This window comes from Argentina anserina, chromosome 3 (assembly GCF_933775445.1).
Source record: "Argentina anserina chromosome 3, drPotAnse1.1, whole genome shotgun sequence".
NCBI lineage: Eukaryota > Viridiplantae > Streptophyta > Magnoliopsida > Rosales > Rosaceae > Argentina > Argentina anserina.
The window spans coordinates 33,441,660-33,455,420 of record NC_065874.1 but is presented as its reverse complement, the minus strand read 5'-3'; the positions used below and the strand labels follow the sequence as shown (position 1 = coordinate 33,455,420).

At 36.7% G+C, this 13,761-nt stretch overlaps 1 protein-coding gene across 1 annotated transcript; it reads right to left on the bottom strand.

The window, feature by feature from the left end:
- Positions 1-3,615: 3,615 nt before the first annotated feature.
- LOC126789441 (zinc finger protein WIP2-like) lies at positions 3,616-6,198 on the bottom strand. Its single transcript, XM_050515595.1, has 2 exons — positions 5,521-6,198; positions 3,616-4,307 (listed from the first exon to the last, which is right to left on the bottom strand). The coding sequence occupies exons 1-2, from the start codon at positions 6,091-6,093 to the stop codon at positions 3,867-3,869; spliced, it is 1,014 nt and encodes a 337-aa protein (XP_050371552.1). The 5' UTR covers positions 6,094-6,198; the 3' UTR covers positions 3,616-3,866.
- Positions 6,199-13,761: the final 7,563 nt, after the last annotated feature.

Sequence of the window (13,761 nt, the reverse complement as noted above, 5' to 3'; positions counted from 1 at the left end):
TTGGATTTGCAAAAATTAATAAATCGAGAGAGAGAGAGAGAGAGAGAGAGAGAGAGAGAGAGAGAAGAAAAGGCTAAAGTACGTGTTGTCTGGTAAAATCAGGTCCTTGACAAAAGCTGAGGGATATATATGAGTGTGCTTTATTAATCCTAAGAATCAAAGCGTATTAAGACAAAAGTTGTCTATTTTTCTTTAATCTTTACCTTCTAATTCTAAAAGTCAAATTTTAATTTGGATAAAATTTGAACAGAAAGTGAGATAATGCACACTACTGGTCTACTGCACATCGACTCATGAATTAACATACTGAATGTTTCCATTAACACAGGCATCAAGCTGGATCAGTGTTTTACACATGGAGTTCATGATCGAAGAAATTTGTCCTAGGAATCAAGACTGGAGCAACAGAAAGGTGAGAAAGCCTACAGTTTCGTAATGCAAGTCCAAAACACAAAGAAAGCATATATAGCTGCTGAACCCAAATTGTCGAGTTCTACTCCTCCATCTCACACCCATTCGGTTTTGGGGACTTATTGTTGAAAGAAAACAATTTCGTATTTTTCTTCTTAGGATACAATAAATCATGCAGCTTTCTTTTGGTGAGAGTTTCAATTCTCTCAAAGCCTCACTTCGTAGTCTACCAGTACTATTAGGTTAACGTTTTCATTATATACATGTGCTCCATCTTTTGTATGATTTTATGTACAAAGGTTCATATATTCCTGAGCAAATCGTAAAGTCTCTGGTCTGCTATCATTCAGCTACATACCTAATTAAAGTCCTAAACAGCTAATAGCCCATAGCCTCCTCTAGCTAGAGCACTCCAGTGCTGAATCGATATCCTATACACAGTATTGCATTTGTCGTAAAATTTATGAAAGCAGTAAAGTTGCAACACCTTTGCTGTTGTATACAGCAGATGACGCTTTTTATGCCTTCCATGTTCTGTCTGGGGTCAGAACTAACATTCTAATTAGTAATTAGCTTACAGCAACTAGTTAAATTTACTTCAAACAACCGCTCACATTAATGGCATGGAGAAATATTTTGATCTCATTCTCAACCTAGAAAGTACGGAAACGTGCCTTCACCCACGTTTCCCGCTTCCGAAGCGGAACCATTCCGGAAACGCGACGAAAACGTTCAGAAACGCTCGGAAACGTCCGGAAACGTGTTTTCAGAAAAATGTGTTTTGGAAACGCGGTGGAAACACGAGTTTCCAAAAAAAAATTATGTTTTTTTATTTTTTAAATGAAGGGCTAGACCTACATTCGTCGAGTCAAATGATTTATTTCAACATATTTTTAACCTCCCGCCGAGTCGCCGACCCTACTTTTCTCTTGTTGATATATAGATCTCTCATTATATTTGTATTATTTCGAATGTTGAATACCAAGTTATTTAAGTTATTTGAGATTTTGAGTTACTTAAACTAAAAATTTGTTATTATATTTATTTTTTGTATAATATATATATATATATTTATTTATTTATTTTTCGACGTTTCCGAAACGTACCTGCTTCCTAAAAGTTTTGAAAAACACGCTTCTGAGTTTCCAAAAATTTCGCTTCCACATACCCGTACCTGATTCCGTGCAGCCTAGTTCTCAACCCGGCCTCTTTCATAATTTCTTGCAATATTAAATAGTAAATGCGAGATAATATTGGAGCCCGACCTATAACTAAATTACTGAAACTTATTTCGTGCTCGATTTCCAATCCGAGACCATGTACTCAATTCCGATCTAGCTAGGCTCTTCGATCTCATGCATGCATGTTATAAATTTGCTTCCGAGCTAGGGAGCTTCGCACGTTGTTGGTTGTGTGTGCCGGTACGGTCTTCTTATGCTGGCAGTAGTGGGACTGCTTGTGCCGTGCCACTACACGGTAAATTATTGTAGTTAGAACACTGACCGCAATTAAACGAACATGAATGAAAATAGATTTTCTTATACTTAGATAATAGTAGATTGACTAGGTGCATGTTGGTGAATAGAAGAAACTTGATTAAAACATTTTCTTATGTATTTAGAAACCTTCGTGCGGTTGAAAATTTCCCAATGTCCATGTCTGATGGTTCAATATTAGGGACACAAATTCGTTTATGCATGTTAGGGAGACATAGATGGAAGTATGGAACATCTGTGTCGCGCGGGCCATGCAGTAATATGTAATCAGAGATAATATGGTTTTACAAAAGTAATAATAATCAACTTTATTATTAATATCCATAAAAGAAAAAGAAGAAACGTAACTGAGATTTTTTGCGCTTATGTCACTAACTTGGCATGGGGTTTGATTTTTTGTGTCTTAATGAAAGTGTATTGAATGGGGCACGTACTAGACATATGCGGATCCATCATGATCATCTACATTCAGCATCAATAAGTGGAACTGATTTTACAGCACAATACATCAATAGTTTACAGAGTTTGGTAACGTAAGATGAGTGAGGTACGCCGGGGGTGCCCTAGTTAGGTGGAGAGAGAGAGAGAGAGAGAGAGAGAGAGAGATCTATCATATGTCTGTCAATGCTTTACTGCTGCAGGTAAAATGGTGGTGATTGGTGCTGTCACAGACATTACACTAGATACAACAAAGAGAATAATAAAAGAATATCACATAGAAAGAGTCCTAAAACGAGATCCAGAGCTAGAGATCGAGCTTAGTTATTACGGTGGTTTGTATTAATTCACTTCTTACCGGCCAGGTAGCTGGGTAGTTGCAATGATCTGTTAAATCTATGGAAGGTTACGTACAACGAAACTGTCAAATTCTGCCATTCTTACCTCATCTCATCATAAATTAAGTGCAAGAGCAAGAAGACAAAGAGAACCAAGGGAGGTCATGGCATGGTACCAGAAATAATAAAATCGAGACCTATCGATCCCACCATACTGTACATACTTACAGTTTGAAATGACATTTCAGTAGTAGCAGGGAAGCTCTTTTCTCTCTCTTTTCTTCTCTGTTTGACTACTCCACACATGACCCCTCTCTCTCTCTCTCTCTCTCTCTCTCTCTCTCTCTCTCTCTCTTAAAGCTGTCATAAAGATCAATTATATCCCTTCCAACCTCATTAGTACTCCACTCTTCAGCTACAATCAATGTATTGAAACCCTAATTTCTTTTTGGACAATGTATAGAAACCCTAATTTCTATTTTGGTCCATATTGAAACCTTATCAACAATAATGTATGTACTAACCCCAATAATTGCATCAGGTCGTCTGAACTCAAAATTAGAGCTACCTGATTGTTACAAGCATTTAATGTTATCTTCCGATCGACTTAAAATTTCCATAACAAAACTAGACTTGGATAGTTGGATACTTTCACGTAACTGTATCTTATATATCCATAACCTCTTTATATAAAGATCGATGATCGATGTTCAGGGGAATGGTTAAAGATTTGAAGGAGTCTAATGACCAAATCACCAAAATATAAGAAACACCATGATGGCAATGCATGAAACATGATTTGGAACTTACTTCTTCCAACCTGCTTATCAATTGCTCTTTCCTCGAAGGTAATAAGTAAGAAAACGAACTGAAATGTAAGCTAGTACGTGATTAAGGTGTTCTTGCAGTGTTTAAGATACAAAAACAAGAGGCATTACATTGACATCTTACGAGCCATTACTTTACCAAGGAAAAGGAAATTGTTTCAAGAAGGAAAAAGATAAGAAAGAAACAGTAAGAAAAAAGAAGTGCTAGAGATAACTTCCAGAAGCAAATTTATTAGGATCTTGAGTATGGCTTTGTAAGCTAATTAAGCCCCATTATGACCTGTAAACTAAGCCCCAGCCATAAGTATTAAATCCCATATTACAGTAAGGCCACCTTGCAATTAGGTGATCATCACTCAATGGCAAGAGTCAATTTCCTCAATTTCAGAGGCTGCATCGTCATCATCATCTTCTTCAAAACAATCAATGCCATAAGCTGCATGTCCATGCCCAAAAGCCTTGATATGATCCTTGAGCGACCTCTTGTGCTTGAAATCAGAACCACAAGTGCAGTACCAAAGCTTTCCGCAATTCTTCTCATGGGTTCTCCAATCACCTCTCACTGCAAACGCCTTGCCACATTTCCTACACATGAAAGGCTTGATCCCATGTTTTCTCTTGTAATGCGTTTGGAGGGTTCTGAAGTCTTTAAGAGGCTTTGCCCTAGGATGGTCAATGTTGTTCCTGCAACCTGGTGCACAGCAATAGCAAGGGAGTCTAAGCATGGCTGTCGGTTGGGTTCCCCTTAGAGACTCTGGCCCTTTTCTGTATTGAGATCCATGCCCCCACATATGCATCTTCATACATAACCACATCATAGATAAACAACAATCTTTGGTCACATTCATAAGAAGAGAGATTTTTAACAACTGATTAACTAGCTTGTTCAATCATAATTTATTTTGTTCATCTAAATTTCTAATTAACGCATAACCATTAGCTTAGTCCACAATTTCACATAGTAGTGTTATGCAAAAGAAACATAAAAAAGCCCTTAATGAAGGAAAAGGATCGAACAAAAGCTGGACTTGTTAAGGTTTTTGAATGTTTGATTCTTTTAAGACTTGTTTGAATAGCTGAGTGTTTGTGATTTATGCTTTTTCAAAACAAGGGTCAGTTGGGATTTTGAACATGAAATGAAAAAAAGATAAAGCAATTATGTCTTAGAAAGTTGGAGTTTGAATTTCTGCAAATGTAGCGCTCATGGTGAATAAGTATGAGGCAGTAGTAGTATTAACTGAGTTATCATTATTATGTGAGGATTTCCAAATTAGAAAAATTAGTAGGTGACTTTGTTTTCAAAGTTTGAATCGGTCACTGTTCATAGTTACAACTTTGTTCTGATTGTGTTCTCGACTTCTCGGGATATGGCAATCTCATCAAAAAAATCCCTGCCAATTAATATAGCATAGTATACACAGACTTCTAGATGCAAAAAGCACAATTTCTGTGTTGTTCAATCTCATAAAGAGGTGTACTGCACTACTGCTAGTGATCGTATGTAGTTTTATCTCAGACTGATCAGAATAACAGGTAGCAGATTTATTATATTTTGGTTCTCATTTGTTCAAACCCAAAAATCTGGATTCAAAAGAGTAGAACAGAAAAGCAATAACAAGGGGTAGTACCAGTGGTGCTGGTAGATCATAAAGTATCAAACTGGAAATTACACAAATAAAAAGAAAAAAAAAACATGATTTAAAGTAGCAAAGAAGACAAGGGAAAACCCTAAGGACCCATGTAGTACTCTTTTTTCCCAGCATATATAGAATAAAAAAGTTAAAGACTAAAATCAAGCTAGAAAAGGAGTGTACAAAACAAATGAAGAAATCTATATAGCTAGATAGGACTGGATTTTATCTTTCTCAGCAAAATCAAAAAGCTAGAATACGATCAAACCCAGAAAGTAAAGCTTTATTTTATCAAACTTTCATCCCTCTGGCTAAGAATTTGCTTAATCATATATTAATGTAAGGGAGAAATTACTTGATCATAAGAATATTAACATACCTGCATGTTATTGTATCTGTTGAAGGTCTTGAAGCAAAGGGGACAAGAGAACTGAGTTGGACCGATCAAAATTTGAGAAGGAGTTGGGATCCAATACTGGCCCTTGTTGAGTCTGTTTGAGACATACCCTGGTGAAGAAGCATTAGGAGTAGTGACTGCGTTGTCTCTATCTGTAGATGAGATCTCTGAGGAGGAGAGCCTTGAGATTAAATCAGCAGCAGAGCTAGGGTTTGGAAGCCCTAAATGTAAAGCCACAGTAACAGTTTCCTCCTGATCTTCATCTTCATCATTATCTTCAGCATGTTGATCGTGATCCTCAGGTAACTCATCTTGATAATCTCTTGTAGGGCTTAGGCTGAGTAGAGGAAGGGCTTCTTTCAAAGGAGGAGAGGGAGGTGATGGTAAAGACTGGTGGTGGCTACTGATAAAGCTATTGCTGCTGCTGTTGATCATGTTATAATTTGAGAAAGGAACTTGATGATGATGAAAAGTATAGGCAAGGGAAGGTGCGGGTGGAGAGAAGTTGAGGTTTAACCAACCATTGAAGTAATTAGACGGGTAGGGATCTGTCATGATCTTGGAGAAGAGAGGAGCTGGAGTTTTCTTTTCTGGGTTAATGTATCCAGCACTTTATAGACACACAGAGACGGTGTGGTTAGAGACAAGGTAGAGAGAGGATCAAAAGGTAATAATAACCAGAAGGATAGTTAAGAAGAGACCGGCTGAACAAAATCACCAAGCAGTAGTAAAAGAAGAGATATAAAGAGGTTAAAGAAAGGTCAAAAATCAAGGCTGGTTGATGAAAGCAAACACTCAACAGGGTAAAAAGGAGCTGAGACAAGAAATCACTTGTGAGGTGTGACTAAACGGTGACAAAAAATGTGCTAAAGCTAGGGATGAGAGAGAAAGATGATAATAAAACCTTGGGATTTGATAGGACAAGTAACTTGTCAAACACTATAAAGAACAATATACAGTAGTATCTGCAAACTGCACTTGTACACTGGAAGAGCCGATCGCGAAGAGATGGGAACGGAAGTTACCATACTAACCCTAGACTGGAAACCCGTATGAGAGGGTAATAATTGTCAATAAAGATTTGGGGTTGTCCCCCATAATCCCATTCAGAAAGAGAGGTTTTGTACATTGTAGAATCACAATATATACATGTAGTTCTTTCATGTTAGGTTTTTCCTTGTAAATTAAAGAAGTTGTAATGATATATTACTGTAAGGTAAGCTTTGGAAAACAAAGAGGTTAGACTCGAGGGTAATTTTAGATCCAAACGACCCAGCATTTGCTTTGGTGGGAGCGTCATGGTCGGCTGTGCCTCCCTTGGGGTAAACCTTATCGTTGCTTGCCTCTTTCATGCTTTTACATGCACAATTCAACAGCAACGTTCTCTCTCTCTCTCTCTCTCTCTCTCTCTCTCTCTCTCTGGTATCGAAGTCTTTGATTAACTTTTCTATATATATCATTAACGTTTCATAAATTAACTTTGAACATTCATCTCCTCTAATTAGCTATGAATTAATTACAGAGTTATGTAATGTGCAAATTGAGGAGACTGCACTGATTTTATACAGTACATGGCTAGTCTAGCTCAACCTATTATCTACGTAATCTACAATAACAGAGAGCTAAATGATTGATGATGTTGATTAATTGTTTATAATCTTTCTCCTTACAAAACAATTACATAAAATTAAGAGTTATTTTCACCAAGAGTCCCTCAATTTTGATGTACCTACCAATGTGATACCTCAACTCTCAATCGTACCAATGCGATACCCAGACTCTAGTATTGCTATCATTGAAGTACTTCCGTCAGTTTTTTTCAACTTCTCCGTCATCTTGGTGACGTGGCAAGTACGTGAGGCCCACAAAAAGGGTTAAAAGATAAAATTAACCTCATCTGAGATGAGCAATGTTTTTCCCGCCCTTTACCTTGAGAAAGACACACAACAATTCCAATTTTGACGCCAATTTTCCCTCCCTACTCCTTAATTTGTGTCTCTTATCTAAACTAAAGAACTACCGCCAACCAGTCAACCACAATCTGATAAAACCTAGATCAATCTCATTTTCTATTTTTACTCTAGCACTTGTTAAACTAACAGAATAAATATATAAATTTATATGGAACATCTCATTTCCACAATCTCATAAGAATATAGAAACACATAACTTAACGAAATTCAAATACATGTTTAAGTACCATTAGTTGCCACCTTTTATGTTGATCTGCCATGATTTTTGCTTGTAAGAACTAATGGTACTTAAACATGTATTTGAATTTCGTTAAGTTATATGTTTCTATATTCTTATGAGATTGTGGAAATGAGATGTTCCATATAAATTTCTATATTTATTATGTTAGTTTAACAAGTGCTAGGGTAAAAATAGAAAATGAGATTGATTTAGGTTTTATCAGATTGTGGTTGACTGGTTGGCGGTAGTTCTTTAGTTTAGATAAGAGACACAAATTAAAGAGTAGGGAGGGAAAATTGGCGCCAAAATTGGAATTGTTTGGTGTCTTTCTCAAGGTAAAGGGCGGGAAAAACATTGTTCCTCTCAGATGGAGTTAATTTTATCTTTTAACCCTCTTTGTGGGCCTCACGTACTTGCCACGTCACCAAGATGACGGAGAAGTTGAAAAAAACTGACAGAAGTATTTCAATGATAGCAATACTAGAGTCTGGGTATCACATTGGTACGATTGAGAGTTGAGTTATCACATTGATAGGTACACCAGAATTGAGGGACGGTTGGTGAAAAAAACTCTAAAATTAAAGCTTGTTTTGTTTACTTTCAAATATCATGAAAAACTGATTGAATGTACGTACTCCTTAATTTCGAAAAAAAACTATATATTAATTGCAAGTAGTCATCACCTTTCAATTTTTAATCATGTACATGCATAATGCGAGAAAAGAAGCATGTACTCCTGTGGAAATTGTAGGTGAGATCGAGTTATCAGCTACAAGGAGAGTGACTTAATTAATGGCCATCATGACTCGTAGGGAACTAAGTACACAAGTGCTATGATGAACCACAGCTAGGGCCAGTCAGCCTCTGAGCAGGGCTACTTATTCTGTACACATATATGAAGAATATATATACATCCATCAGGCAGATCTGACGATTTTCAAGCTATCCCTAGAACTAACTCAAAAGATCATGATATGGCCAAAATAACATTCTCAATTAGTAAGGTAAAAAATTGTCAATCGTAGTATAAAATAAGCGATGATCGTTCAATGCCAGAAATTAAAGATACTTTCACAATTCACGATAAATAAAAAGAAAATATAAATAATTAAACTAAACTAACTAAATCAATGAATCAAGATTTTTTTATTATAATAAAAAGAAAACAAGAAACAATAATAAACAATTTAAAAAAACTTAATGAAGATAAGATGAGATTAGAGATTTAATTGTCCACCACCGAATACGTTTCAAAACATGTGTAAAATCTTAGGTTCTAATTATTAAGTCAAGAATTGGTTCTAATCAAGAATAAACCGTGAACGCACCGCATAAGTTCTGGGAAGTACTACTAGAACAAGATGACGCACCATAATTTAGCCTTTAGAATAATCAATTCAGGTATAGACGTTATCCTATCAATGGATTACCCTAAGCCATAAACACAATGAAAGTTTGAACGAAACAAGTATACAAAATGTAATAACCCGATTTTTCGGGACGATTTAATAGATTATTCCTAAAGTTTTAAAGTTTGTGAAAATTATAAATCGAGTTTGTTCCGCCTTGTGACGTCGAAAATCGAAAACGGAAACGTTATCGGAAGGTTTATTTAGAAAAACGTTATGTTTTGCAACGTGAGAATCGATTTTTATTTCCGTCGCTCGATTGTGAAAACTTCCTTCACGAAAGTTATAGAGCTCATCGATACGAGTTCGTGGACACATCACGTGTTTGAATCGGATGTCGGACGTGAAAGTTATTAACGTCGGAAGTTAGTTTCCGATTTTGGAAACGAGTATATAAATGAATTTTATCAGTTTAGGGTTTCCAAAATGGGAAACCGCTCACTCTCTCTCTCTCTCTCTCTCTCTCTCTCTCTCTTCACCCCGCGCGCCTCCCTCTCTCTCTTTTCCTCTCTCCCTCCCCAATCTCGCTCCCTCGCCGACGATCTCCATCACCGGTCGTCCGTGAACTACACCGCCGGCACAGCGAGCATCGTGCGGCCCCCCGCAGTCGAACCCGAAGTCGACGCACCGTCTCTCGCCGTCGTGGAGCCTCGCTGCACTTCACCGAGCCCATATCGACTGGTCTAAGCACTCATGCGACTCTCCGGTGCTCCCATGATGTGAATGAGGTAAGGGTTGTGATGTTGTTGAATTGATTTTGGAAGTTTATGTGGAGAATCGGAGGAGATCGAAGTTGTAGGAGATGCCGCCGCCTTAGGCGGCGCGTGTGGTCGCATGGAGGAGGCTAGGGGCGGTGTGAGGCCGTGGGAAGGTAGAGGGAGAGGAGATGAAGGTTTTGGGGGCGGCGGTGGCGTGCTACGCGCCGGCCTTAGGCTCGGCACCTGTGCCCCACGTGCTGCCACAGTGAGTGGCGCGTGTACCCCACGCGCAGCCACATGCGGCGGCGCGTGAACAGTGTTTCCGAAGGGTAAATTTGTAATTTACTTTTACATGCGGTAAATGTAAGAGCGATTTACGTACGGTAAATGTAAATTTATTTTACATATGGTAAATGTAAATGTAAATTACATTCAGTAAATGTAAAAAGTAATTTTCAGAAGGGTAAATCAATAATTAATATTTACTGAGACAGTATTTACATTTGAATAGTATTCATACGTACAGAAATACGTAAACAATATGTACATGTACATGGATACGTAATTGATGTGTATTTGTACAGAAATACGTGAATAGTAACCCTGTAAACAGTAATTTCGTAAAACCAGAAATTGCTGAACAGTAAGTTATTATTACTGTTTCGGCATTTAAGGTTTACGAAACGATTCAAAATTTTTTTCTTATCTTTTCAAGGTGATCGATAAATCAAGGAAATGAATTACCTTAAAAAATTGTGGAATTACGCTCGAGTTAATAAGGTGAGTAAAATCTCACATATTTACGAATCTACCCTTGCGGAGATTCAAGATTTTGCAGAGTTTTAAAGATTGAAATACGACACGTATATGATATAGTGGAATATATATATAATTGTATAAATAGTAAATATGTACATATATATAGTTTGCTATATTATATACTGTTATTATTTCATTGTGAATATGTCATTTTAGTGGCGAGAGTTACATATTGAGCATGTTGAGTTAATTTGTACAATATGAGGTGATGATTATTATATGTGATTTTAACATGGAATTTGTTAAAACGTTTTGTCTTCGGACGTGTTTATGTTTTCGGACCAGTCTTCGGACATGTTTGGCATGTCGGAACCTAGCCTTCGGCCGGGCGAAAGTTACTATACAGGTAGAGCTCTAGTTTGTCTGCCGGAGTACTGCATGTGAGGTAATAGATGGGTTATCGGCTTATGAGTACTCATATTTTTGGATGTTGGGTAGCAGGAGGTTGCCCAATATCGGCGGTGTACTACGTGCGGGATAACAGAGGTGTACCAGCGTTCATTAGTACCCGTGTTATAAATGTATTTGGGTAAACATATGAGTTGCCCAATTTCCCATGAGCACTTTCATTATCCTATTTTTTTGGGACAACCAGATGGGCCGTCCATTGACTCATGAGTGTATTTATATTTGTTGATTTGTGGATTTTCGTATATATTGATATGCGAGTTATATTTTCATTTTACTCATACGAGTTGTAAAACTTACCGGGTTTGTGTTTACAATCCCGGTGCACCAATTCAATGGTGTAGCGGATAAATCCGCAGGTGTTGATTAGTAGAAATCGAAGGACAACTCTGAAGACTTGAAGTCGTTCATTATACTGCTTGTGGTGAGGATTTTATTGTGGATTTGTGTGAGAACTTGTGAGGATTTATTTGTGGGTTTTGTGAGAGATTGTGAAGATTTTTTTTTGGTCAATGATTGTGAGGATTATTACATTTCCATTTTTATGTAATGTTGAATTATAAATTTGGTTTGTAATAATTGGTTTGTCTAAGTTGTATTTTGAATTCAGTAATGATCCGCTGTGGCATTTAAAATGATTTCGATTCATTGAGATTGTTTTGGTGTTTCATGACTTTGAAATTTGAGTTTTTATGCTCGAAATTTTGGGGTCGTTACACAAAACTAGTGTGGAAACGTCTACCTAGCATGCAATCCTCTTTATTTGATTTCACCTATTGTCCTATAGGTTTTACTATTTTGAAAAAAAAAACATTCTAACCATTTAGGAGATCAATCAACCTAATTCTAGCTCCACTCATAAGTTCATAATGTTCTATGATGTGCAAATATGAACATAAACAATTAAGAGTTCTCCATAAAACAAAACCAAATAAACTTCTTCAAAAACTTAATAATAATGAAATCAAGAATCAATCCATGTACGTCTATCACATATTTGGGATTTTTAACCTCGACCCTAACAAGAAGAATTTAGCTACATAAAAACATAGTTGTTATTGTCCCATATGGTAGAGAGCAGAAGAGAGGAAGAAGTCCCCTTTTTATAGAGTTACAAAATCCTTTCTCAAACTAGGGTTGTTTTCTTTGTTTCCCTATATGATTTCTCTTGCTTGTCCCATAAATTGACTTTATAATCTTATATATATCAGAATTATATTTCAAAAGTCGTTCATGTGCTGTTTGGAGTGGTTTGGGCCTTGAAATATAACTTTTGATCCACAACGTGATTTTCAGGCAAACAGACATTTGCTGGCTAAATCGTGCATAACTTTATGTAGACAAATCATATTGATATGATTCCAACAACTCTGGAAAGTAGACACATAGGGCTTTCCATCGATAGATTATTCATAATTTTCCACCGTATGAGCTTCCCGCTATAATCCATTGAAGTTGATTGTTTTGCACATACAAATTTTCTGATTTGGCTTTGAATGCATCTTTTCTCCATAATCCTCTCATTTGCTTCTAAAAACACCTAAAATAATAAAAGTAAGTCAAAATGATAATATTTAAGAGAATAACATAAAAAATATGAGGAATTAGACAATATAATCATAGCATAAAATGCTTCTATTAGATCACTGGCCTCATTGGAAAGACCATGTATATCGAGAATATATACATATCCCTTCTAGTGAGGGATCTTTTTTTTTGGTTAAAAAATGGATAGTTTATTCACTAACTTTTCGATTACATTTTCACATCTCCACTGTTAAACGTTTAGAGTCTAATATGTAGATCACCTCTGTAAAATTTTAGTCAAAATAGAAGTGTTTAAGACATTCAAAACTAGAAATCAAACTTATAAACATGAACGGTTCATGTTTGACAGATTTGGTGCGTTCATTGCTTTCACAAAGTTTGATACCTTGAAGATGTAACGACCCCAAAATTTCGAGCTTAAAAACTCAAAATTCTAAAGTCGTTAAACACAAAATAATCTCAAATAAATCGAAATCATTAAAGTGTAACAGCGGATCAATTCTGAGTTCTCAATACAACTCAGACAACCAATTATTACAACCCAAATTTATAATCCATACATAAAATGGAAATGTAATAATCCTCACAAATCACTCACAAATCTCACAAATAAATTCACTCAAATTCTCACACAAATCCACGCCAGAAATCTCACCACAACAGGGTACGAACGACTTCGAATCTCCGGAGTCGTCACTCAATCTCCGCTAATCAGTACCTGCGGAATTATCCCCTACACCATTGAATTGGCGCACCGGGATTGTAAACACAAACCCGGTAAGCTTATAGCTTGTATGAGTAAAATCACAATACAGTTCGCATATCAATATATACGAAAGATCACAAAACAACAAATATAAATGCCCTCATGAGTCAATAGTCAGCCCATCTGGTTGACCCAAGAAATATGAAATAAAACGCTCATGAGGAAATTAAGTAACCTTTCTGGTTACCCAATGCATTTATAATACGGGTACCAAGAACGCTGGTACACATCCGTTACCCCTCTCGTAATACACCGTTGATATTGGATAGCCACCCGCTACCCAACATCTAAAATAAACTGAGTACCCATGAGCAGATAACCACCCGTTACCTCACATGCAGTACTAAGGCAGACAGACTAGAGCTCTAACTGTATCGTAACT